The following is a 26,121-nucleotide window of genomic DNA, read 5'->3' as shown; positions in this document are numbered from 1 at the left end:
GAGACACAGGATGGCCAAGATTGTCTTTGTCTACCAGCTCAGAAGAATGAGGGGCACAGGGTAAAAAAAAAAAAATTGTTAGAAAATAAAGTAATATTTCTTGTGTGTCTGAATTTTGAGAATCATGCGGTTATACACACTCTTCTCCTTTAATTCTCTTGTAATCTATTATTTTGATTTTACAGTTGAGTAAAGAGCTTTTTTAAAAATATATATATATATATATATATATATATATATATATATATATATATATCAGAGAGGAAGGGGGAGAGGGAAAGAGAGATAGAAACATCAATGATGAGAAAGCATCATTGATCGGCTGCCTCCTGCACACCCCTACTGGGGATGGAGCCTGTAACCCGGGGGTGTGCCCTTGATGGGAATCGAACCTGGGACCCTTCAGTCCACAGGCCGATGCTCTGTCCACTGAGCCAAACCAGCCAGGGCAGAAAGAGCTTTTTAAGGTTAATTAAAAGGTCACATAACTAGTACTAGCAAAACTATAACTCACATTTGAGTCTCCCTCACCCTGAAGTATGTCCTAGCTACTACTCTCTCCTGCTTGGAATAGGTTTTGCCTCCTCCCTACCACCTGCATCCAATCTCTACCCCAAATCTTGCTAATTTAGGCAGCATCCCTTCCTCTAGGAAGACACTATTGAGCACCCCTCCCCCCAAGTTTAAGCGGCCCTCTCCATGCCTCCCTAAGTTCCCTGACCGCATCTGTATCACAGACCATGTGGAGTCTAAGGAACTCTGTGTATGATTTTTCCCCTCTACCAGACTGTGAGCTCTTGAGGGCAGCAATTAAGTATCGCCCCTGCCGGATACATTGTAGTAGGTGCTTTAGTTCTGCAACAGAAGAATATTATTTATATTTGATTGTTTCCTCACTCAACTCTGAACTTCATGAAGTTAAACAACACGTCTGGTTTTATGCACCATGAAATCACTGGAGCCTAAAACATTGCTTGGCACAGGCTAGGCTTTCAATAAATATTTTTCAATAAGTGAATAATTCTATAAGTAGTCTCCTCTCTTTGTCTCTGAGTCACACCCCGAGAAGGAAAAAATAGCAGCTTCTTGACATCCTTTTTCTTGTAATGATTTAGTATTTTACATGATTTCCACGCTTCAACATTTTAAAATTCGTCATTATTTTCCCGTTTTCATCCTCACACTCACATGGGACATGATCTCCACTATTAGAGTAAGATTTTTCGTCTGCCTTACATTTATCCTATTGCAAACTGCGAGCGATTCCTCTCAACCTCCCTCATGAGGGGAGTGGGAGTGGGACTTGGAGCTGAACAATTAACCTGCAATTTACCAGCTTGCTTTTCCCTGGGATAATTGCAAAGTTACACGTTCCTGGGCGTGACCCTCTCACGACAGAATCGCAACAAGTGGATTGATGACGTATGACTACCACTAAAGATGTGGAATACTAGGAGAGTTAAAACAGTATGTGCTAGGCAAGGTTCTGATCTTTTAAAAAATATACGCTACAGGCTCTCATTAGAAGAACAAGAAAAATATGTTCCAAATTACTTTCCAGGCAATTTGCCTGGATTAACAGGCCCACAGACAAAGAGGAGGACCAAAGGCTCTCTCCCACCGACGTCCGCAGCCTGAGCCCGCGCCCCTGTGGGCGGGGCCAACGGAGCCTCCCGCGCCCCCAAGGAGGAGGGGGCGGGGCCAGGGCCCGAGGAGCCTCCCGCGACCCCAGGAGAAGGGGGCGGGGCCGGGGGCGGGGCCGGCTTCCAGGGGCGGGGCCTCGCGGGCGAGGGGCAGGCTGGGAAGCGCCGCCATGTTGGCGTCGTCCGCGCTGTATTGTCATAAATAGAGCCGGTTATGTAGTGTTTTCACTACTCGGTTGGCTGCCTCGGCCGTGGTGAGTGAGAGAGTGTGCGAGCGAGCGAGCGACAGGCGACCAGAGGAAAACGGACAAGGGGAGGGGAAGGAGCCAGAACGGGACTCCGGAGCGGGAGACACTCGCCGTTGAGGGAGGCGCAGGAAGCGATGAAAGAAACGTCTGCGTAAGTAGTTGGGGGGGCGGCGGTTGGGGGTGAGGCGGCGAGGGGTGGGCTGAGGTGGTCGGCCCGGAACTCCGGGTGCTCTGCCGGGAGTTCACCCGGGGTCTCCTTCCCCGCCCGGGTCGGCAAGGGCACCTCCCCGACCCCCGGCGGCTCACCTGGCTGCCCCTGCACATCGCACGGACTCGGGGACTCCGGGAGTCCCCCCACCTGCCCTCGGCCGTCGCGGCCCCGAGGACGCCCCGCGGCGAGGATGCGGTGGGAGCGAGGCGAGCGTGTCCGTGGGGGGACATCGTGGGTCCCTCTCCCGCCCCAGCGGTGCCTGGACCGGTCTCTCCTTCCGTCTGCATTGGCGCAGATACCACCCCCGGCGCCCCCTCCTGCCTTCTCCTGCCTTCCCGCCCCGCAGTCTCCGGGTCTCGAGGGTGAAGGACCGACCCGGCTCGTTCCTCCTTAATCGCGGCTCAGGTCTGCTCGCCCTCCCCACCCACCCACAGCACACAGCACACCTCCCGGTCTGTGACTCCCGCTCGCACTTGGGCAAGTCAGACGCGGATTCCGCGCTGGGCGGAGGATTTTGCTGTGCCTTCCTATACGGTGTTTCATTAGGAAATAATGGGGGAATGCAGAGTCTCACATGAGCATCATTTGTGTGGACACCATCCATCTTTCCCAGAGCATAATATTATGTGTGCGCGCGCGTGTGCAGGGCATATTTTCATGTAAAAGAAATGGTTCCAGACACCTCTGAAGGATGCGCCGACCTCCTCCTGATTTGGTCCCACTCGCCTCTCTCCCCAGAGTTCCCCCGCGGCCCTGAATGGGGTGGTTTTTGCCGCATGTTTTTAATGCTGTTACTACAGACTGTGTATATGCATGCCCATAGCTGGCATTGTTTTTTACGCTTTATGTAACCTGCATCACATTGCTCATTCTGCAGCTTGCTTCTTTAGGGCAGCATAGTATCTTCGAACTTTGTCCCTGTGCATTTTAGATCCAGTTAATTCATATTGGCTAATGGATTGTATTCCATTGCAGGGATACACCTTAATTTCATTCTTTTCCTGTTAGTGACTATTTTAGGTTGTTTCTAGTTCGGATTGTGTGTGTGTGTGTGTGTGTGTGTGTGTGTGTGTGTGTTTAATTGATCTTTTATAGAGAGCGAGAGGGGATGGGGAGGGGAGACTTCGAATTGTTGTTTCACTTATTTATGCATTCATTGGTTACTTGTACTTACCCTGACCAGAGAAATAACCCGAAGCCGCGGACATGTTTCTAGTTTTTAATGTTACAGTGTAGCAGTGAACATTCTTGTACCTGTCTTTTTGTACACTTGTACTAGAATTTCTCCAACATGTTTAGCCATAAGTGAACTTTATGTCTTAAGAGGAATGTGGGATTCTTTTGCCTTCCCCCACCCTGTCTAGATGAGGGAGGTTCAGAATCGTAGATTTGGAATTTTAGTGCCAGTAGGAACTTAGACGGTGGGACACAAGATCATAGGTAGTGTCAAGACCGAAGTAGTGATGGAAGGGAGAATGGAGTGGTGGAAAGATCTTGAGTTTTAGAGTTCTGATTCTTCCTATCTTTTTAGATCTTGGGTACTTTGTAATGTGGCACTTATTCAATACCCACCTCTCAGGGTTAATGCTACAGTTAATGGAATGATCATATTATAATTAGCCTGTCCCATTCATTTACCATACACATACACACTCCCAAACAATACCAAATGCCTCTCTATCTCTCTTAGAGGTAAAAGAGCTAAATCTTTAAAAAAGAAGTTACAACTTGAAATAACTAATGGAAATTTTATTTTTTCTGCAACAAGATAAATAACCAGAAAGAAAGTGACTAGTATTGATGTTTCTCTTTTGTTTGCATAATTTTAGAAGGTACTGTATATAGACTATTTTATCTTCCATTTGATTGTCTCTCCCTACCTAATGAAAATTTTAACCAAAGAGCATGTGATAAGTCAATGTTTTGACCAGTTAAAATTCAAAAACAATTAAACAATCATGTATTTTTTTGTGTTAATCTTTACAAGGTTAATTTATTCATTTAAAAGACTGCTCTTTGAGCTCTAGCTGATTTGGCTCAGTGGATAGAGCGCGGGCCTGTGGACCAAAGTGTTCTGGGTTCAATTTCAGTCAAGGGTATGTACCTTGGTTGCAGGCTTCTCCCTGGCCTGGGCCCTGCTCAGGGCTCGTGCAAGAGTCAACCAATCGATGTGTTTCTCTCATATCGATGTTTCTGTCTTTCCCTCTCTTTTCCACTCTCTCTAAAAATCAGTGGAAAAATATCCTTGGGTGAGGTTTAACCACACACACACACACACACTCAGACTGCTCTTTGAGATTACATTCTTTTTTTTTTTCTTTTTAATTCTTTATTGTTGAAAGTATTACATATGTCTCCTTTTTCCCCCTTTGCCCTCTCCCAGCCTGTCCCCACCCCCCAGCCCTGGCCTTCACCCCACCCCATTGTCTGTGTCCATTGTTATGCTTATATGCATACAAGTTCTTATCCCCTCAACACTCCCCAGCCTTCCCTTTGAGGTGATTCTGTGTCTCTGGATCTGTTTTTGTCCATCAGTTTTGTTGTATTCTACAAATGAGTGAGATCATGTGATACTTATCTTTCTCTGACTGGTTTATTTCACTTAGCATAATGTTCTCCTGATCCATTCATGCTGTTGTAAATGGTAAGAGTTCCTTTTTTTACAGCAGCGTAGTATTCCATTGTGTAGATGTACCACAGTTTTTTAATCCACTCATCTGCTGAAGGGCATTTAGGCTGTTTACAAATCTTAGCTATTGAAAATTGTACTGCTATGAACATTGGGGTGCATATGTTCTTTCTGATTTGTGTTTATGATTTCTTGGGATGAGATTACATTCTTACTGTAGGTGTTAATGGTCCTTCATGAAAGGATACAGATAGGTGATAGGGTTAGTTGGTTATTTTGTATGTTGGTTTTTACTTTCCTTTTTTAGCATAATTACAAATTACTAACCCATGTTGGTCCCAAATTTTATTTTGAAATTATTAGTCTGTGTAAATCCAAAATCTCAGAAATTCTGTTGTGCTGTATTCAAGACTGTAATTTCCTGATGTCTAGGATCTTTTCAAGAGGAGCTTATATTCTATAACTGGCTGCCAATTAGTGTAAAGAATTTGATAATTATTCAGTGTGAAAATGGTCTGGGTACCAGTCTATATGAAGGTGTTCACAAAAAGTTAGAACTATGAACTCTGATTCAAGCAATGGATGTTAAGTTGGGTATCTCAAAGACAAATCTATTTGTGATTTCTTTTTATAAGTCAGAATATTTCACAAGGACCTTCTAATGGAATGTTTTTATTTCTTTCCTGAGGGAGGGAAAAACATTGTTTTTACTTACTTTCTTTCAAGTGGCGGACTGCTTCAGAGATTGACTCTAGATAGCACTTGACTTAGGTCTGTAGGGTATAGTAGAGGTGGCCCTAGCCCAACGCCTATTCAGGCTCTTTGAATTTGAGCTGAGTGGTATTGGCACAGTTGTCCTGATGCCAACACATGCTGCTTTTGACTTGAAAAGACATGCTAGCCATGAAAGCTGAAAATAGTATGAATAGCCTTTCATCAATACAAACACAAAACACCCTTTTTTCCTTTAAAAAAAAAAAAAGTGCCCACACTGACTGTTAGTACTAATAAGTAAACTTTTAAGGTAGCTAAGTTAACAAGTGAATTGAGAGATTCAATGTATCAGTATGATATGCTTTAAATTTTTTCTGCTATTTAATTTTTCTTGAACAGAAACACCGTGCTGGACAGCCAGCGTAAACAAAAGCATTATGGAATCACTTCTCCAATTAGCTTGGCATGTCCTAAAGAAATTGATCACATTTACACACAGAAATTAATTGATGCCATGAAACCATTTGGAGTTTTTGAAGATGAGGAAGAATTGAACCACAGGTATGTCACATAAAAATGCAAAGTATTTAACAGTATATTATTTAATCATTAATTCTACAAACATATATCAGGTACCTATTATGTCTCTGCCTAAACGTCTTTTTAAAAAGGACAAATGAAGAGAAACCTTGGCGTTCCTGGAATTTATATTTTAGGTGATTGTTAGGGAAGGAGACTAACAGTTAGCCAAATAAGTAAAATAAATACATGTTACATGTGATGAATACTGCTGGGAAAGAGTAGTGATGCTGACAAAATAAAGCTGGGAGTGGAGGTTGTCAGTGAAGTCTTCATTGACATTTCAGGAAAAAATTGAAGATGAGGGAGCTATGTGAATAGTTGAGGGGAAAGCATTCTAGACAGAAGGCTTGAGGTGGGAGTGTACCTGCTTTAAGGAATATATAGCAAGGTAGCCTGGTGTCTAAAGCGAGTGAGTTAAGCAGGGGAATGTGGGCTTAAGAAAGTGAGGTAGAAAGGAGTTTGGAGGGGAAGGTCACTTCGGACATTGTAAGCCGTTATAAGTTTTGGCTTTGCCCTGGCTAGTGTTATCAGTGGTTAGAGCATCAGGCCCTGCACCAAAAGGTCTCAGGTTTGATTCCCAGTCAATGACACGGACCTGGGTTCAGGTTCCATCCCTGGGGCACATGTGGGAAGCAACCAATCAATGTGTCTCACATCCATGTTCCTCCCCCTCCCCTCCCCCCTTCTCCTTCCCTCTTCCTTCCTCTTTCCCTCTCCCACTCCCTCATGTGAGGATTAACAAAAAACAAAACAAAAGTTTTGGCTTTTACTTTGAGTAAAATGGGAAGCTATTAGGGTTTTGACCAGAAGGTTGATGTGATTTACTCATATTTTAACACACTCTGGTTGCTATATTGAGAATAGTCTGAAGAGAGATCAAGTCTGAACTGGAGAAATTAGTTGGAAGGCTAATATAATCAGGGAAGAAATGATGGTGGCTGGCAGTGGTGATGATAAGTAGTAGAATTTTGGATATGTTTTAAAGGTAGGGTTGTTTGATGACTATGGAATGTGTGAGAGAGAAAAGATGAGAGAGGATCAAGACTGATGCCAAGGTTTTTGGTCTCAGCACCTCGTGAAGGATGAAATTTCATTACCTGGGGAAGGCTGAGGGAGAAGCAAGTTTGGACAGATCCAGGAATCCAGTTTTTCATGTTATCTTTAAGATACTTAAACTCTACTTTCCTTCTTTCTTTTTTTTATTATTATTATTTTTTAATCCTCACCTGAGAATATTTTTCCATTGATTTTTAGAGAGGGAAAGAGAAATATCGATGTGAGAGAAACACATCAATTGGTTGCCTCCTGCATGTGCCCCGACCAGGGTCTGGGCCGGGGAGGAGCCTGCAACCAACATACATACCCTTGACGGAAATCAAACCCGGGACACCAGTCTGCAGGCTGGCACTCTATCCACTGAGCCAAGCCATCCAGGCTCTTTTTTCTCCTTTTAATGTGGATTTGGATATGCCATTGTTTGCAAATTTATTTTAATATCAAATTGCGTTTATTAATAATATTATTTCATAAAAAGCAGCCAGTGATTAATTTACCCATTTTAATTATCCAAAAACCTATGACTTTCTATGAGAGAAGGCTAATCTCTATTATTATATTGAACTAGAGGCCCGGTGCACAAAAATTTGTGCACTCAGGGGGCAGGGGGGGGAGGGGGGTCCCTCAGCCCAGCCTGTGCCCTCTCGCAGTCTGGGACCCCTCGGGAGATAACAACCTGCTGGCTTAGGCCTGCTCCCGGGTGGCAGAGGGCAGGCCCAATCCCTAGGTGCAGCCCCTGGTCAGGCTCAGAGCATGGCTGATTGGGGAGTTGGGGCGCCGCCCCCTGTCATGCACAGAGCAGGGCAGATCTGGAGGTTGCAATGCCACCCCTAGTCACGCTCAGGGTACGGCCGACTGGGGGGGTTGGGGCACCGCCGCCTGTCACACTCAAGGCAGGGTCGATAGGGAAGTTTCGGCGCCACCCCCTGTCACGCACAGAGCAGGGCGTATCAGGGGGTTGGGGCGCTGCCCCCTGTCATGCACAGAGCAGGGCCCATCAGGGGGGTTGGGGCTCCATACCCTGTCACACACAGAGCAGAGTTCATCAGGGGGTTGGGGAGCTCCCCACTGTCACTCACAGAGCAGGGCCCATCAGGGGGGTTGGGGCACCGCCCCCCGTCACACACAGCAGGGCGGATCAGGGGGTTGGGGCGCCACCCTCTAACACCCACAGAGCAGGGCCGATCAGGGGATTGGGGCGCCGCCACTGTCACACTCAGGGCAGGGCCGATGGGGAGGTTATGGCTCTACGCAGTCACACACAGAGCAGGGCTTGCGGGGGGGGGGGGGGGGGGGCACCGCCCACTATCACCCACAGAGCAGGGCCGATCAGGGGGTTTGGGCGCTGCCCCCTGTCACACTGATCCCGGTGCCGGGAGGCATATTACCCTTTTACTATATAGAATAGAGGCCTGGTGTACGGGTGGGGGCTGGCTGGTTTGCCCTGAAGGGTGTCCTGGATCAGGGTGGGGGTCCCCACTGGGGTGCCTGGCCAGTCTGGCTGAGGGGCTGAGGGCCGTTGTCAGGCTGACGGGTGACTGAAGCTACCAACCGCTCCTTTTTTTCTTTTTCTTTTTTTTTTTTTTATTCTGGGCCAGCTTTAGCTCTGAGGCCTCGGCTGCTGAAAACAGGTTTCTGGCCTTTATTTACCGTCTATATTTGATACAATGTTGCGGTCTGGCTGGCTGAAGCCCAGCTGAGTAAAGCAGGTTTCTGGGGTTTTTTTAGCTTCTATATTTGCAACGTAGTTGCTTAGAGTTGCAGCTGAGAGGCCGGCAAGTCAGGCGGGGAATGTTGGAGTCCTCCATCACTGAAGCAAGCAAGCCTCCCTGTTCGCATCAGCTGCCTGGCTGCCGGTCGCCATCTTGGCTGGTGGTTAATTTGCATATCTCCCTGATTAGCCAATGGGAAGGGTAGCGGTCGTACACCAATTACCATCTTTCTCTTTTATTAGATAGGATTGATTTTTATTCCAGTGTAGGGCCAAAAAAGTTGATAACTCATTTGGCCTTTGCAGCCTTCTTGAAGGTAATTTTGACTTTATTAGGCTTCTTGAATTTTGAAAATAACTCAAAGACCAAAATACTATTATCACATATATCATCTCTTTGGAACTCTTAGGGACCTAGGAATGCCAAAGAGATGTGATAGCATCAGTCCTATCTAATAAAGAGGAAGTATGCGAATTAACCATCACACCATCACAAAGATGGCAGCATCCAGTCCCCTCAGCCCCGCTGGAGTCCCCCAGCCCTTTCAGCACCACCAGGGGGTGGGGGAGGTGGCGGCAGGCACATGGTGCGGCTGGACCTGCCCTCAGCCCCCCAGCCACCCAGGGCCAGCCCAAGGCACAGGCAGGCCTTGGATGGCGCTGCTTGAGACTCAGGTAACCAGGGCTGGCCGAGACTTGCGTTGCCGGCAGTGGCGGCAGCAGAGGTGTGATGGGGGCGTCACCTTCCCCTGTTTGCCGGGTCGCCTCACCCCCCGAGGGCTCCTGGACTATGAGAGGGGGCAGGCCGGGCTGAGGGACCCCCCTCCAGTGCATGAATTTTCATGCACCGGGCCTCTAGTGTGTGTATAATATGCTTTACCCTAACACCAACACAAAGGTACTGCCTATATACTTAGTTGCTTTTTAAGATATTGTTTGTTTGTTCATTTGTTTTTTAATCTAATGCATGCTATTTTTTTTTATTATAGGCTGGTTGTTCTTGGTAAATTAAACAATTTAGTAAAAGAGTGGATTTCCGATGTTAGTGAGAGTAAGGTAAGGCTTTAAAACTGCATTGAATTCATAGTTTCATTACATCCTGTTCTTTAGTCCTGGTAATAAGATATAGGAGTTGAGAATACGCTGAAATACATTAAAACTGGCTCTTTGGTATACTTGGTAATGAATTGGTCTGGACAGTGGAGTCTAAAAAAAATGAGGATTTACCTCAGAGGTAGCCAATTAGCTAAAACTTCACATAAATATCTTGCATGACTCACAGTAATGGACCACAATTTAAATATCAAGATACTTTACTTAAAAAGCCAGATTTTGGACTTGTGAAATATCAGCTCTGGTAATACTGGGCCTGCCTTTGTGGCAGGCAGGAAGAGGCTTGAATGGAATTGGGCTTCTGCTCTGCAGGAATGCCTCTCAGCTTCCCCACTTCCTGCCCTTTCTGAAGCAGCACCTGTCATTTATCAGTCAGTTTCTATGTGTTTTATGGGTACTTTCCTCAGTTTCATACCTGCGTGACCCCTGAGACAGGAGTTTGCAAACCCTAATTTATAATTATACAACTTTTCCTCCTGTGGTGGTTTAACTATTTTTCTTATAAAATTAATTATATGTATTTTTGCTTTCTTAAGTATTTTTAATATAATTGTATTTTCATTTGTCTGAGAATCATCATCATGAATATTATATTACTGCTTGTACTAAAATGAGGTGGGGATGTCCAACTGGTGATACTTTTTGTCCCTTGACTAAGTGGCCCAAACTGTTGTATATTAAGGTTTTTGTTTGTTTTTTATAGTTTTTCCATCTTTCCCTTAACAGCAATCAGCTGAAAGTTAATGTCTCAGAGCAGTCAATGTGTCTCTGCAAACTCACTTTCTATTCTTTAATCTGCATGGATTTAGAAATTACATAAATGTCTGTTAGACTTCTTTTTTTTAGGACTTTTATTATTTCTTTCTGTACCTATGATACATATTTAAAATTGAGTTCTTTTAAACAAAATTATGAATAAGGTTATGAGGGACTCTGCTAAGTTTGTAGTCATTGGGTTTAAATAAATGGTCTTCATGCTGTTTACTTTTGCTGCCAAATGGCTATTGGCTCATTTCTGAGCTCTCATTAGGGTTATCAATAGTTGAGATTTTCAGATAAGTTGTATTTTGAGCAAGTTAAATGCTAGTCATGAGTAATAAAAAAATTCATATTTATTTCTCTGCTACTAGGTGATAAACTCCTTAAGAAAAAGGCCTGTCTTATTCACCTGCACCACCCAGGACAGGGCTCAGGCATTAAATAAATGTTAGGGAAACCTGTTGTCCCTCTCTAATCAGTCCATAATTTCAATGGGTGTGCAAACCAAATACCCAACTTGCTAGAATTATTTTAAAATCAGAGTAACCAGCTTCATAACTTCTTGTGTATGATCTTTATGTCAACTATTGTGGTTGTGCAGAAGTCTTTGCTTCCATCCCCATTCAAGGGTGCATTTTTTAGCACAAAGAGATTAATTTGTTGAGATGACCTAATTTTCTCACTTTATAGTTTCTTTGCACTTAGAAAAATCCAATAGAATTTAAAATTTTCAATGTCAAGTGTTTTTTTTTTAATTAATAAAATTGCTTTTTATTCCATTTTAATCAATTAGCTCTTTAATCTGCAAAAACCCTGTGGCTGGTTTTCACTCAAAATCTAGGCTTAAAACCATTGTTAAAATTTTGAGACTGCCACAACTTGGCTTTTTTCTAAAGCAAAGTAAATAAAATATCTACTTATTTGAAAATTTAAATTGGTTTTAACATCTTCTGTTGCATGGATAAGGTGATTGGTCATTTTATGTATCAATTATAATTCCCTTCATTTATACATGCTTTCGTTTGGAAAATATCTGAAGGATTTGAGTTAGATCAAAGATTATTTGAATAGTCTATACACAATTGGGATATTTAAACAGCCTAGAACTCCAAATCAGATCATTTTAGTTAATAGGTTTGTGGCAAAAATATTTTACTTGGAGATTTTGTGTGTTACTTTCTAATATATCATGCAAGAATCATGTTTTTCAAATTAGGAAGGTCTTAAGAGGAGGGTAAAATAAAAGGTCCTTGCTTCTCTATCCTTTGATTTACATTAGTCATCAATAAATTTACTAACTTCATTCTAGCTATAAAGTTATTTATGATACTCTTGAAACATTAATATTTATTAAGCAGAGGAAATAACAATATCCTATTATACAGATATTTTTATTCAAGTTAATCAGATATTATTCTTTGGAATTTGCACTGGGCATTGTGGGGAAATAAGAGTTGTAGGAGACACCATTCTCATCTTCCAAGGAATTTAAATATAGTTGAAGAGGTGGGACTTAAAGAACGATCACTAAATATAGTATAAAAGGGGTTAAAGATAATAGTAGAAGAGCGGTGAGGGGGGAGCGGAAGATAATTAGGAAAGGCTTCATGAAAGAGGTGGAACTTGAAGTGAACTTTGAAAAATTGATGGTATTGAGGTACTCAGAGATGGGCAAACATTCAAGGCAGGGAAAATGGCAAATGCAATGGGAAGGAGACTGGATTGTGTGACATGTTGGCAGTTGCACTCACTATGACATGTGTTGACCACAAGGGGGCGGCGTGGAACGAAGGAGGGCCCCAATTGGCCCTAATCACCTGCTAGGCCTAGGGACCCTACCCATGCACGAATTTCATGTACCAGGCCTCTAGTGATAATATAGAGAGCTGAAAGCATTAATTAGTTTGGTAAAATTCCTTGTGGCTATTGAGAGTGATGGAGCCAAAGGTATGCAATTGGAGGGGACAAGTAGGGTCAAGTGATAAAAAGTGTTTTTCTTATATAGAGATGTGTGTATGTGTAGTGGGCATGGATTTGTTTTGTCTTCCCTCCTTATTTCAAGCTGCAACCAAAAGAGCTCCGAAGTATTTTTACAAACCTCAGCTTACCAAAGTTGACAAATACAGTATGTATCTGTAGCAGTTAGGTGATTTTTATGCTAAATAATTTGAATAATTGAATGCCTTTTGTTTAATTTTATTTTAGAATCTCCCACCTTCTGTTGTGGCTACTGTTGGTGGTAAAATTTTCACTTTTGGCTCCTATAGGCTTGGAGTACATACCAAAGGTAACTGCTTTTCTGTGTTCTACTGATAAAAATGTTCACTAACAAACTTTTATTTGTTCATAATTTAAAAATACAGAAGAAAAAATTCCCATTATCTCACTACTCAGAACTAGTTATTATTAGCATTTTCTATAGCAGGGGTCCTCAAACTTTAAACAGGAGGTCAGTTCACTGTCCCTCAGACCAGGGCCGGACTGTAGTTTAAAAAAAAAAACTATATACAAATTCCTATGCACACTGCACATATCCTATTTTGAAGTAAAAAAACAAAACGGGAACAAATACAATATTTGTATTTGCATGTGGCCCGCTGGCTGTAGTTTGAGGACCCCTGTTCTATAGTCATTACATATTTTCTTTTACATGTTTGTGTGTAATTAACAAAAATATGATACATAGTATGCTCTTCTTGATAAGAAATACTTTGATTTGTAGGAGCTGACATTGATGCACTTTGTGTAGCTCCAAGACATGTGGAGAGATCTGATTTTTTTCAGTCTTTTTTTGAAAAATTGAAGCATCAAGAGGGCATTAGAAATTTAAGAGTAAGTATCCTCTGCTATTTAGTATCTTGAACTTGTTAATAAATAGCTGTAAAAGCTAGGGTTTACAGTTGTTGAAATATTTCTTAAGAAGTTGCTCTATCTTGTTAAAATAATGGATAATGATTAATAACATGGGCTTTATCATTTTACACATCTGGATTTGAATCTAGAAATCTACCAAATATTAGCTCTTAAATTTTGGTCAAGTTACCCATTCTCTCTGAGCCTTCGTTTTCCTCTCTTATAAAATGGAGATGGCATATAATAACATTTTTATAAAGTTTTTCTGAGGATCCATGAGATAATTTACATATATAAAGTTTAATTAGTAGTAACCCTTTATATGTGTACTAGAGGCCTGGTGCATGGATTCATGCACTGGTGGGAGCATGGCCTGTGGTGATCCGCCTGCTGTGGGAGCACCGCTCATCCTGGTCAGCCTAGTGGTGCTCCTACTGTGGGAGTGCACTGATGACCAGGGGGCAGCTCCTGTGTTGAGCATCTGTCCACTGGTGGTGAGTGCACGTCATGGCAACTGGTTAACGGTTATTCTAGTAGTTCCACCGTTCAGTCACTGGGCTTTTATATATGTAGATATGTAGCCATTCATTCAGCAAATTAGTTTCAGCACTAATGATTCATCAGACACTGGCCTTAGTCCTACAGACAGTAGTGAACAAGACATTGTTTATGGGAAGGAGGGATTAGGGGAACTAACCAAGTGAATAGTTTTAATACAATCTGAGATGCTAGGGTAAGATGAAGTTCAAAGGATCTGCATTATTTGGTTGTGTGGGAATAGAGAAGAAGGTTAAAAATTTATATTCGGATTAAGGAAGACTCAGACTTTTCTACTAAATCTAAACTATATTGACTTTATTATTTTTTGATAGGTTAATCATAAGTTCTGATTGTATTTTAATTTCTAACACAAGTGCTCTTTGTCAATAATCAGTTTTCAATTTGATCAACAATAATAAGTACTCAGATGATAGCAATTCTGCCTGCCAGTTTGTGATGAATATTTTTAGGAGATTAAGTTAGATAACAACTGTCATAGACATTTTGTGCATCTTAAATAACACAGTCACAAAGTAGAAGTACTAACCTAGAATGTGAGTCCAAGAACATTTTCACTTTTTCTGTCGAGTTTAATACAAATTGGGAGCAAAGGAATTCACATTATTGGCAATTAGGAAGGATTTAGAAAGGATTACAGCTTATAAATATGGAGCAGAGGTATTCATATTATCGGCAAATAGGGAAGATGTAGAAAGGATTATGCCATATATATATATAAATTTTTCTTTTTTGTAGGCTGTAGAAGATGCCTTTGTACCTGTTATAAAATTTGAATTTGATGGAATTGAGGTAAGTGTTTTTAATATTTTTCTGACTGTACAGTTGAACTATTTAACCCATAAGGGCTTTTTGAGTTATTTTCTTTTTTTTAAATAAGATTTAAGAATCTATTTTAACTAGTCAAATAGTCTTTAAATAGACCCTCACATTCCTCTTTCCTATATCTGTTAATTTCTCACCATGGAAAATGAACCAACTTTCATCCCTACCCTAGTCTCATTTCCATAATCTAACATAATTATATTATGTTAATTGCTTTGCGGTTTATTTGCTTAGGCCTTATTCTTAAGACTAATTCAAACCCTCCTGTCATAGTTGTCTAAATCTCCTTTAAATAGATTTCTCGGTATTCTGTCATCATTCTGGGAAAATATCTCAGAATCTTCTCACCTGTTCCAATTCACTCTGATTATTCTCTATGGCTGATATATACAGCTGACATCCTAACATCTTTTTTTTTTTTTTTAACTATCGTCCTGGGATTTCTTCTTGCCTCTCTCTAGAGTTTTCTTTCTTGACTCTCATTTTAGTGGCACTTATCCACTAGCTTCCTGAGAAACAGCACATGGTTTTGAGATCTTGCATGTTTAAAATATCTCTTTCTCACACCAAAATGGTAGTTTGGCTAAGTAATGGTTCTCAGAATTTTGAAGGCCTTGCTTCATTGTCTTATAGCTTCCATGCCGTGTTGAAAAGTGTGATGCCATTTTAATTTCCTCATCCTTTGTATGTGATCTATTTTGTCTCTTTGGACACTTTATGATTTTTCCCCCCCAGTCTTCACAGTTGTAAAATTCATGGTGATATACTTGAGTATATGTCTTTTCAATTAAATATGCTAGGTATTCAGTAGTCCTCTTTCAACTTAGAAACTCCTGCCCTTCAGTTCTTGGAAATGGTATTGACTTCCATTGGGTTTCCTGCCTTTGCTTCCTCTCTCCTTTCTGGAGCTCCTAATATTTGTATGTTGGACCTCCAGGATTGCCGCCCCCCCCCCCCTTTTTTTCCCTCCAAATTTTTTCCTTCCACTTAATGGCCACATCTTCATATTTTTGTTATGCTTTTTGTGATTTTTCTCTTCCAAACTTTCTATTGTTTTCCATTTCTGTCACATACTTAATTTCTAAGAATTTTTATATTTTCTTAAATATTCCTCTTTGTTATGTATTTATTTACAGCCTCTTGTCCTTATTTCCTGGTTATAAATATTTTTAATCTTTGCTGTTTGAGATCTGCTGAGTCTGTTATCACTTACCCGTCTACTTTCCAGCTTTCATAATTTTTGCTGTTGTCTCATATTTTCCTTTGTCCTAATGCATTATGTGTTTAAAAACAAAATAAAACTAAACAAAACAAAATTTTGCTGGTATTTTAGAGGGGTTTCAAGAGGGAGTGAATGTAAATGTGTGTTGGATCTGCCATCTTTATCTAGAAATTCACTTATAAGGTCTTAAGTTGGTTTTTTGGTGTGTGTTTTTTTAAAGCTTGGCATATATGTTAAAATTAAAATACTTTCCCTTAATTTGAAGATTCAGTTGCCCTCACAAAACTTTTGGTGATTTTCGCATCTGAGATTGCCTATATAGGCCTTTTGAAGTTTTAAAGAACTTCCAAAACTAATAATTACAACATTTTACATTTTTGAGGTGGAGAAGGGGGAGAATGAACTAGAAGGAGAAAAAGTAATATTTTTCTCTTTTTTTTGCATCTTTCCAAAGATTGACCTAGTTTTTGCAAGACTGGCAATACAAACCATATCAGATAATTTAGATCTAAGAGACGACTCTCGACTGAGAAGCCTTGATATAAGGTGTATTCGCAGCCTAAATGGTAAGCTTCTAAAAAGAAATCTTAGCCATTTGCCTGAAAACAATTTGACATATAGAGATCTTTTTGCAGAACTAGTAATGGACTTTTAAAGGGATTGGACTAAATCGTTTTTAAAATGATGTAATTTTCTCTATGCACATTTCTCTGACCACATTTAAACATCTTTAAAAGAAATTTGTTTGAATGTTGTTTATGTTTGTAATAGTGGTTCTCAAACATATTGGTCTCAGGACTCGTTTACACTCTTAAAAAAATATTGAGGGACCCCAAAGATCTTCTGTTTATGTGGGTTATATCTAGTACTGATCATCTAATATGGTCAATATTTACCATATCAGAAATAAAAACCGAGAAAATTTTAAAGGGTGTGTTAGTTCATTTTAAAATAACAGTAAACATTTTTGTGTGAACAATGGCTTTGTTTTGCATTTTTGCAAATCTTTTTAATATTTGACTTAGTAGAAGATAGCTAGATTTTCATATCTGCTTTTATAGTCAATCTCTTACAATATTTTGTTTTGATTGAAGCATAGGAAGAGAAACTGGCCTCTTAAAGATATGTAATTGGAATAGGGAGGTGTATTTTAATAATCTTTTCAGATAATTGTAGATATTCTTTGATACTACACTAAAACTTGACCAATAATAGTTTTTCTTTCTTTTCCATAGTTTTATTGAGGTCTAATTACATACCATAAAATTCATTCTTTTTAGGTATACAATTTAGTAGTACATAGTATATTCAGAGTTGTGTACAACAGTTGAATTTTGGAACATTTTCATCATCCTCAAAAGATCCCTCATACCTATTTGCAATCATTCCCTTTTCCAAGTCCCCAGTCCTAGGCAACCACTAATATACTTTCTATTTCTATAGATTTGCCTTTCCTGGACATTTCATATAAATGGGATCATTAGTTTTATGTGTCTGGCTTCTTTCACTTGTAATGTTTGTGAAGTACATCTATGTTTGTAGTATATATCTGTAGTTTCCTCCTTTTATTGCTGAGTAAAAGTGATCTTTTTAAAAAGGTTAGTTAGAATATCTAATCTAAAACCCTATCAGTTAACTTTTTGAACTGTTACATTAAAAATCCATTGGTCTATCTTGTTCTTTAATTGGATTTTTTTATCCATGCTTGATTTTGTACGATGATGACTTCATCATTTGGAAAATTTTGGTTCACAAAATTATTTGGCTTTTCTAAATGTTAACTCACATTTTGTTATAAAATCAAAATTACATTTATTAATATCTCCAATATCATCAGAAAAGTCTAAGTATTAGAAAGCTGTCAAGCTCACAGTAACACATACTAGTTATCCAAAATTCTAATTTTTACTTGGAAACTCAAATGTTATTATTGGCAACAAATTTTTGTCATTTGTTTTCCTTGATATAAGGTTCACTTTGTTTTGTTTTTAGAAAGTATCTGCTAAATACTCAAGCATGAATAGCCATAGTTTCTGTCAATCATTATTTCAAGTAAAGTTGGTGTTCCTTAAAAAAAAATGGGTAGCTCAGCTTGCCTCGAACATGTTCAAATATCCGCACAGGTTCCTTAGCTCTCTTCTAACTGCAAATGTGTGGCAGTAAACATGTCTGCTTAGTACAGTGTTGCTACAGCTTTAATTTACTGCTAAGGTACCAGCAGTTTTACCTACCACTTCTTTCAGTGCAAATGTTAACACAGTGAAACAGGCAAAGAAAGCCTTAATGCAATTATAAAAATAGGTTTGATCTAACAGATTAGATTCCCAGGGGTCCTTAGACCATACTTTGAGAACTACTGGTTCATAGTATCTTTTGTTTAACAGTCGTTGTGTTTTGCTGTCCTTCTAGAGCAGGGGTGGGCAAACTTTTTGACTCGAGGGCCACAATGGGTTCTTAAACGGGACCGGAGGGCCGGAACAAAAGCATGGATGGAGTGTTTGTGTGAACTAATACATGTTAACACTGCTGCTGGTGAAGAAGCGGAGGGGAGAGCAAGAGAACCCTCCGCTCTTTCGGCTCCGCAGGCCGGATAGAACAGCCGAACGGGCCGGATGCGGCCCGCGGGCCGTAGTTTGCCTACGGCTGTTCTAGAGTGCAACAGTAAATCACAGTGTTTGTGAATAAGGTTTGCATTAAAGCAGTAACACTCTTATAACTTGGGAGCATTTAATTAAAAGTCAAGTCAAATGTGGAAGAATGCTAAAAAGATAGACCTATTCCTTATTTTAATATTGGATTGCTTTACCCATGTGCTTTGAATTCTTTAAATTAATTTAATTCTTTAAATGAAAGTCTTTGAATTAACTGGGTTTTGTTGCATAATGAAATATGAATGCTTTATCTTTTTCAGGATGTAGAGTTACTGATGAAATTTTGCATTTAGTGCCAAATAAAGAAACTTTTAGACTCACCCTAAGAGCAGTCAAATTATGGGCAAAACGTAAGTATCCCAACTCTTTTATTGAATGTTTGCATTATAAAATTATAATTTTCTTTTTTATTGTTGACAGTGTTACAGATGTCTCCTATTTTCTCCTTTTTGCTTCCTTCTACCCAACCTCTGCCCCACTCTAGGCCTTCCCCATACTGTTGTCTATGCCCATGGGTTAAGCATATATGCATATATGTTCTTTGGTTAATTTCTTCCTGTCCTCTCCCACTCCCCAACCTCTACTGAGATCTGTTATTCTGTTCCATGCATCCATACCTGTGGATCTATTTTGTTTGTCAGTTTATGTTGTTCATTAGATTCCACATATAAGTGAGATGATGTGATATTTGTCTTTCTCTTACTGGCTTATTTCGCTTACATAATAGTCTCCAAGTCCATCTATGCTGTCTCAAAGGGTAAGAGATCCTTCTTTTTCACAGCCACATATTCCATTATGTAAATTACCACACTTTTTTATTCACTCATATACTGATGGGTGTTTGGGCTGTTTTCAGATCTTAGCTATTGTAAATAATGCTGATATGAACATAGGGGTGCATATGTTTTTTCTGATTGGTGTTTCCTGATTCTTAGGATATATTTTCAGAAGTGGGATCGCTGGGTCAAATGGCAGTTCCATTTTAAATTTTTTGAGGAACCTCCGTACTATTTTCCACAGTGACTGCACCATTCTGCATCCCCACGAGCAGTGTACTAGAGTTCCCTTTTTTCTACATCCTTGCCAGCACTTAGTGTTTGTTGTTTTATTGATGCAGCCATTCTGGCAAAATTATCATTTTTAGTTGCTAATGATAGAAGCATACATGAAAACTCTTGAGCCTATTGATACCTTTTGAGGCCCAATAAGTTTTGAAGAAGCTATTTCTTTTTCAGGTGCAATAGTTATGGTGCTATAATGTGTAATTATACTTCTTTCTCCCATGGGTGAAAACTGAAAAGCCCCTGACTGTCCATCTTGGGTTTCAGCCAGGCAGTCAGAATGAGTTAGGACTTGAAGAGTATACTCTTTACTGATCTTTGAACTCTTTTTGGGCAGGAGTGTCTTACTTATCTTTACTCCCCATCACCAACAAAGTTTATAGTAAGTGTTCAGTAAATTTATTAAATGAAAAGCCTACAGTGATAGTTTTAACTTGTTTTTGTTTTACGCTATAACACCCTTCTAATAAAACCTGGAACTGCACTAGTTTAAATGTATAGGATATGGTTAGTAAAAGGCCCAGTCCTGAGCTGGCATAGCACATTTGTACTATTTGTAACTACATTTAACTGCTACACTTCTGGCACCAGGTTTTATATAGTCTGAAACAGTGCTCTCCAATAAAAACTTTCTGTGACGATGGAAATGTTTCCTCTTGTGCTGTCCAATACAATAAACATGTAGCTACCAAGTCCTTGAAACATGCAAGTGAGAAACTAAATTTTAAATTTTATTTAATTTAAAATTAAATAGCACCTAAGAGAAGTAAAAAGGTATGTCCACACAAAAACCGATACACAAGAGTTCATAGCAGCTTTATTCATAATAGTAAAAAAGTAGAAACAACCGCATTATATAAACTGATGAACAGTAAACAAAAAGTGCTATTCCTGTAATGTGGAGTATTATTTGGCAATAGAAAAGGAATGAGGTATTTATTGATATATGTTACAACATATATGAACATTGAAACCATTATGTTGAATGAAAGAAGCCAGTCATGCCGAAACCGGTTTGGCTCAGTGGATAGAGCGTCGGCCTGCGGACTGAAAGGTCCCAGGTTCGATTCCGGTCAAGGGCATGTACCTGGGTTGCGGGCACATCCCCAGTAGGAGGTGTGCAGGAGGCAGCTGATCGATGTTTCTCTCTCATCGATGTTTCTAACTCTCTATCTCTCTCCCTTCTTCTCTGTAAAAAATCAATAAAATATATTTAAAAAAAAAAAAAGAAAGAAGCCAGTCATAAAAGACCACATATTGTATAATTCCACTTATATGAAATGTCCAGAACAGCAAATCTATAGAGACAAAGTAGATTATAGGTTGCCTAAGTTATGGAGGATTGGGGGGGGGGGGGGGGGCAGGAGGGCACAGGAAATGTGATGTTAAAGGTTTCTTTTGAGGGTGATGAAAATGTTCCAGAATTGATTATAGTTGATGATTGCACAACTCGGTGAAGAATATATTAAAAGCCATTGAATTTTATACTTTAAATGGATAAATCCTAAGGTATGTAAATGATGTCTCAATAAAAGCTGTTACACCCACCCCCCCCCCCCTCAAAAAAAAATAGCCAAATGTAACTAGTAGCTACCATAATATTAGTGCACATCTAAAAAGACCTTAAGCAAGTAGAATGTGTCTTTTGGCTCAGTTACCTTGTATAGTCAGGATAAAGTAATTTACACTGAGAGGATATCACAATAATTTGTCTTCCCTTACAGATTAAATGCCATGTTTTGTTAATTCTTAGATGCTTATCTTTCACATTTAATATATCTGAAATTGATATATAAACATTTGTATTTTTTCTCTTGTTTGCTTAATGGGATATAAAATCATGCTATATTATATAATTGAAAAAGGATCTTAAGTTTGCTGAAATATGGTAATGCTTTTTTATAGATTGCTATAAGAAACAATCATATGAGAATTGAGTAATATCAGTGATGTGCTGTGCTTTATGGAAAATTCTAAAGTTATGCAAATTATGCAGAATAATTATGCAAAATACTAAACTTAGTCCCCAGCTTTACACTTGATTTTAAAATGCCAGTGAATATGATTACTAATGAAATGTTTATTCTTCCCTACTTATAGAACTCTCCAGATATCTTGCCTTTTTTTCATTTCTTTCTCAACCGTAAATATTGAAATGTGGGAGATTCCAATGTCATATCAGTGGAGTCTAGTTGGGCAGTCAGAACGGAGATAGGGAATAAGGGTTTCTGTATTGGAGGGCAAAGTAGGGGGCTATGGTAAGCAGGTTATGGTTTACCAATAAGACTAGGCCTAGCATGAAGGTCTACTTGTTGATTTTATTTATTTATTTATTTATTTATTTATTTATTTTAAATATATTTTATTGATTTTTTACAGAGAGGAAGGGAGAGAGATAGAGAGCTAGAAACATCGATGAGAGAGAAACATCGATCAGCCGCCTCCTGCACATCTCCCACCAGGGATGTGCCGCAACCCAGGCACATGCCCTTGACCGGAATCGAACCCGGGACCCTTCAGTCCGCAGGCCGACGCTCCATCCACTGAGCCAAACCGGTTTCGGCTACTTGTTGATTTGTGGGGGTTTTTTTTCAATATATTTTTTATTGATTTCAGGGAGAGGGGGAGAGAGAAACATCAATGATGAGAGAGAATCATTGATCTGCTGTCTCCTGCACGCCCCCTACTGGGGATCCTGCCCTCATCTCGGGCAGGTGTTCAGACCTGAAATCAAACCCTGATCTCCTGGTCCATGGGTTGATGCTCAACCACTAAACCACACTGGCTGGGAGATTTTAATGTTTCTATAGAGGGAAAGAGTTCTAAGCAACAGTCTTATGAAGGAAGTAATCCTGTTTTTTACAGTTGAATGACATGGATAGTAGTTCCTAACAATAATTAACAAATATATTAATTTTATAGGACGTGGTATTTATTCCAACATGCTGGGATTCCTTGGTGGTGTCTCTTGGGCAATGCTAGTTGCAAGAACTTGCCAATTATATCCAAATGCAGCAGCTTCTACTTTAGTTCATAAGTTCTTTTTAGTTTTTTCCAAGTGGTAAGTATTCATTTGCATACTTTCACTTATTTACTAACCTCTGCCTATTTGGAACTTTGGAAATTTAAGAGCTATGTATAGATTTTTTTTTAATTGTCTTAACATTTTCTTTCTATTTATTTATTTTGGTTAATCCTCACCCGAGGATATTTTTCCATTGATTTAGATAGAGTGGGAGAGAGGGAGGAGGGATGGGGAGAGAAAGAGAAACATCAGGGCTGGGGACTGAACCTGCAACCCAGGTATGGCCCCTTGACAGGGAATGGAACCCGAGACCCCTTGGGTGTATGTGCAAATGCTCTAACCATTTAGAAACGCCATCCATGGCTTATATTCTTTTTTTTCTTTTTCGTTAAAAGTTTAAAAACATCAAATTAGAGGGAGTGTTGGGACACCAGATGTCACTTTCCAGGGGTCTGTAAATGCGCATCTTTAGCTTGAGAGAGTGGTCACAATACTTAGCCAATTACTATGTCGAGGTCATTTAAGATCTCCTCATGTAAAATAGAGATAATAATAATAATAATAGCTGCTGCATGGGTTTGTTAGGAGTATTTTCAGTAAATATTAATTGTTGCTGTTGTCACAGTTAATACATGAAAGTAAATGAGAAGGAAAGGAAAAATTTAGATTTAAATTAGATACAGCTAATGGGCAAAGCTGTATTTACCCTTTCAGAGAACACTGCTTTAAAATGATCCACTTTTTTCCATTTTTTTAAATGCCCAATACCCAAAACATTTGCTATATGAAAGTTGGAACAAAGTCAAATGATGTTAACATTTCATATGGTTGCCGAGGTGAGGTCCTATGTGAGCTAATCTGTCTTATGTTAGGGAATGGCCAAATCCTGTACTGCTGAAGCAACCAGAAGAAAGCAATTTGAATTTGCCTGTTTGGGATCCTCGGGTAAGTGACTTATTATAGAATTTCATTAAGTCTTTTATGAAAAGGACAGTTCTCTAAATTATAATCTAAAGATAATTCTCCTTGTGCCTGCTCATCTTCTTTCTAATGTAACTATAGCCCTTCCCTTCCTCTGCTGTGTTTTTTGGTGCAGATGATGTGTTTTTCCAATGATAATCCAAATGTTATGTCATTAAAAATCACCCATATAAGACTATGGGAGTGGGTGTATCAACCAAAATGTCATAATCTATTTTTAAAACTGTCTTACAGATAATTTCTAATACAGTACTGAAGTATATATGTAAAAGATTTGCTTTGCAGTATAACTTAAAAAGCAGATTCATGGTTCCAAAATAGCATAAGTCTCACATTGCATTTTAATTTGCTTTTAGAGTTAATTGCTCATTTCTCTGAGTAACATAGGGGAAGTCACTCAATGAATAGGTGCAGAAAGAGGATTGAGAACCATTGGACCAGATAATGCTTATTTGCAGCTATGATACTGTATTTCCCTGGTTCTAAGAGACTATTGTTTATAAAGTGCACCATCAATTTAACAGCTTTTCAGGGGAAAAATAAACTTCTGCAGAGTTTCCATTGTCTGTCAGTCACATCTGACTTCAGAAATAAATGTAGTTGGGGATGGGATATGTACTTTTTAGAATTGAGGAAATGTAGTATTAAATTTATATTTCATATTCTTCAGACTTTTGGGGAAATGAAGTGAGGACAACTGAAATAGGAGAATAGATCAATTATTCTGCTTCTAATTTCACAGGTAAATCCATCAGATAGGTATCATCTCATGCCCATAATCACCCCTGCCTACCCACAACAGAATTCTACGTATAATGTGTCCACATCAACTCGAACAGTAATGGTAGAAGAATTTAAACAAGGTAAACCTATTGGCCCTATTGCCCTTACATATTCCCACAAGGTTTCGGTTGACAACAATTTTATTCTATTTTGTAGTTACTTATGCCTGTTATTTCTTAAAATTCTTTGAAATGTGTATTTATTTTTTTAGTACTTGGTTTTCCAAAATATAATATTAAGGCCAGAAATAGAATCAGCCCAATCTGGTTGAAGTTGACTTTTGTGTTCTGAGAAAGAACATAATAAAGTTACTTTTTTTTTTTTAATCAAGAATTTGGTGGGGTTAGAGGTTTGCGGGTAGCATAATACAATAATGCAGGAGCTGATAATATGATAGTCATTGTTTAAAATCTCTCTCTCTCTCTTTAAACTTAGGTCTTGCAGTCACAGGTGAAATTCTTCAAGGGAAATCAGATTGGTCCAAACTACTTGAGCCACCAAATTTTTTTCAAAAGTATAGGTATTTGAAATTTTCCATTTTTTTTTTTTGTGTGTGTGTGTGTGTGTGTGTATAAAGAATAACATTAAACTTATTACAAAGTTAATAAATGATAGGTCACAATTGTCACATATATTTCAAATGAGTGAGAGTAGGTTACCAGAACTCCTAAGTGATGAGTTTCTATATTGTAGTAGTACAGTATATAACCCATTGTTAGTGGTTTTTTTGTTTGTAGTGAATTATTTTTTTCATTGCAGTGTCTAGAATTAGTTTTGTAAAAATTAAAGTATGTTTTGATTTTCATAAATTGTGTGCTTGCATTAGCTCTTTTGTTCATTGGGAGAAAGAAAAAGATGGAAAAGCAGACACTAACAATTTTTATTGCTTTTTATTCCCCTGATTGTTGCTAAAAATTTTTCATAGACATTATATAGTATTGACTGCCAGTGCATCAACAGAAGAAAACCATCTAGAGTGGTAAGACTTATATTTCAAGTTCTCTACCTACTGTTATAAATGGTAAAGCACCATATAAATATGTTACCACCATAAACACTTTCTCTATTTTCAAAATTATTAAATCTGATTAATGACTTGTACATGACCATGGAGCATCACCCACTGATTTATATATTTATGGGTGCTTTCCTGCTACAAGGCAGAGTTGAACATTTGCAACAGAAACAATGGAGCACAGAGGCTAAAACTTTTATCTGGCCTTTTATAGAGAAAGTTTGCCAACCTGTCATTTAGATTACCTTGAGGAATAATTCAGTGTTTTGTATACTACTGTTGGAGCACACAAAATTAAAATGTGTAAGCTTTTTCTAGTGTTTAAAAAAAATATAAAAGTGTTCTTGTAGCTAGTCTTTCTAATTCTTAAAATCATTAAATTAATATGATAGCTGACAGCAGTCACATTTCTTAAGTGAGATAGAAAGTTGCAGAAATCTGATGAAACTTTGGATATTTTAGGAGTATCTGATCTGATTTT

At 39.1% G+C, this 26,121-nt stretch overlaps 1 protein-coding gene across 2 annotated transcripts in view; it reads left to right on the top strand.

Moving 5' to 3' along the window:
- Positions 1-1,784: 1,784 nt before the first annotated feature.
- Positions 1,785-26,121, top strand: part of PAPOLG (poly(A) polymerase gamma) — a 40,720-nt gene continuing 16,383 nt past the window's right edge. For both annotated transcript variants that reach the window (XM_081100690.1, XM_081100691.1), the window contains exons 1-13: positions 1,785-2,042; positions 5,845-6,006; positions 9,784-9,850; positions 12,872-12,953; positions 13,389-13,498; positions 14,816-14,869; positions 16,579-16,690; positions 19,036-19,125; positions 22,759-22,897; positions 23,734-23,806; positions 24,585-24,705; positions 25,061-25,145; positions 25,551-25,604. In XM_081100690.1, coding sequence (XP_080956816.1) covers positions 2,026-2,042; positions 5,845-6,006; positions 9,784-9,850; positions 12,872-12,953; positions 13,389-13,498; positions 14,816-14,869; positions 16,579-16,690; positions 19,036-19,125; positions 22,759-22,897; positions 23,734-23,806; positions 24,585-24,705; positions 25,061-25,145; positions 25,551-25,604 — 1,166 coding nt within the window. In that variant the 5' untranslated portion in view covers positions 1,785-2,025. The remainder of the gene's footprint in view (positions 2,043-5,844; positions 6,007-9,783; positions 9,851-12,871; positions 12,954-13,388; positions 13,499-14,815; positions 14,870-16,578; positions 16,691-19,035; positions 19,126-22,758; positions 22,898-23,733; positions 23,807-24,584; positions 24,706-25,060; positions 25,146-25,550; positions 25,605-26,121) is intronic.

Source organism: Myotis nattereri (assembly GCF_964212035.1).
Source record: "Myotis nattereri genome assembly, chromosome: 10".
In the NCBI taxonomy this organism is placed as follows: Eukaryota; Metazoa; Chordata; class Mammalia; order Chiroptera; family Vespertilionidae; genus Myotis; species Myotis nattereri.
Note: the sequence above shows the minus strand (reverse complement) of the source record. Positions and strands in the feature narration are given on the sequence as shown.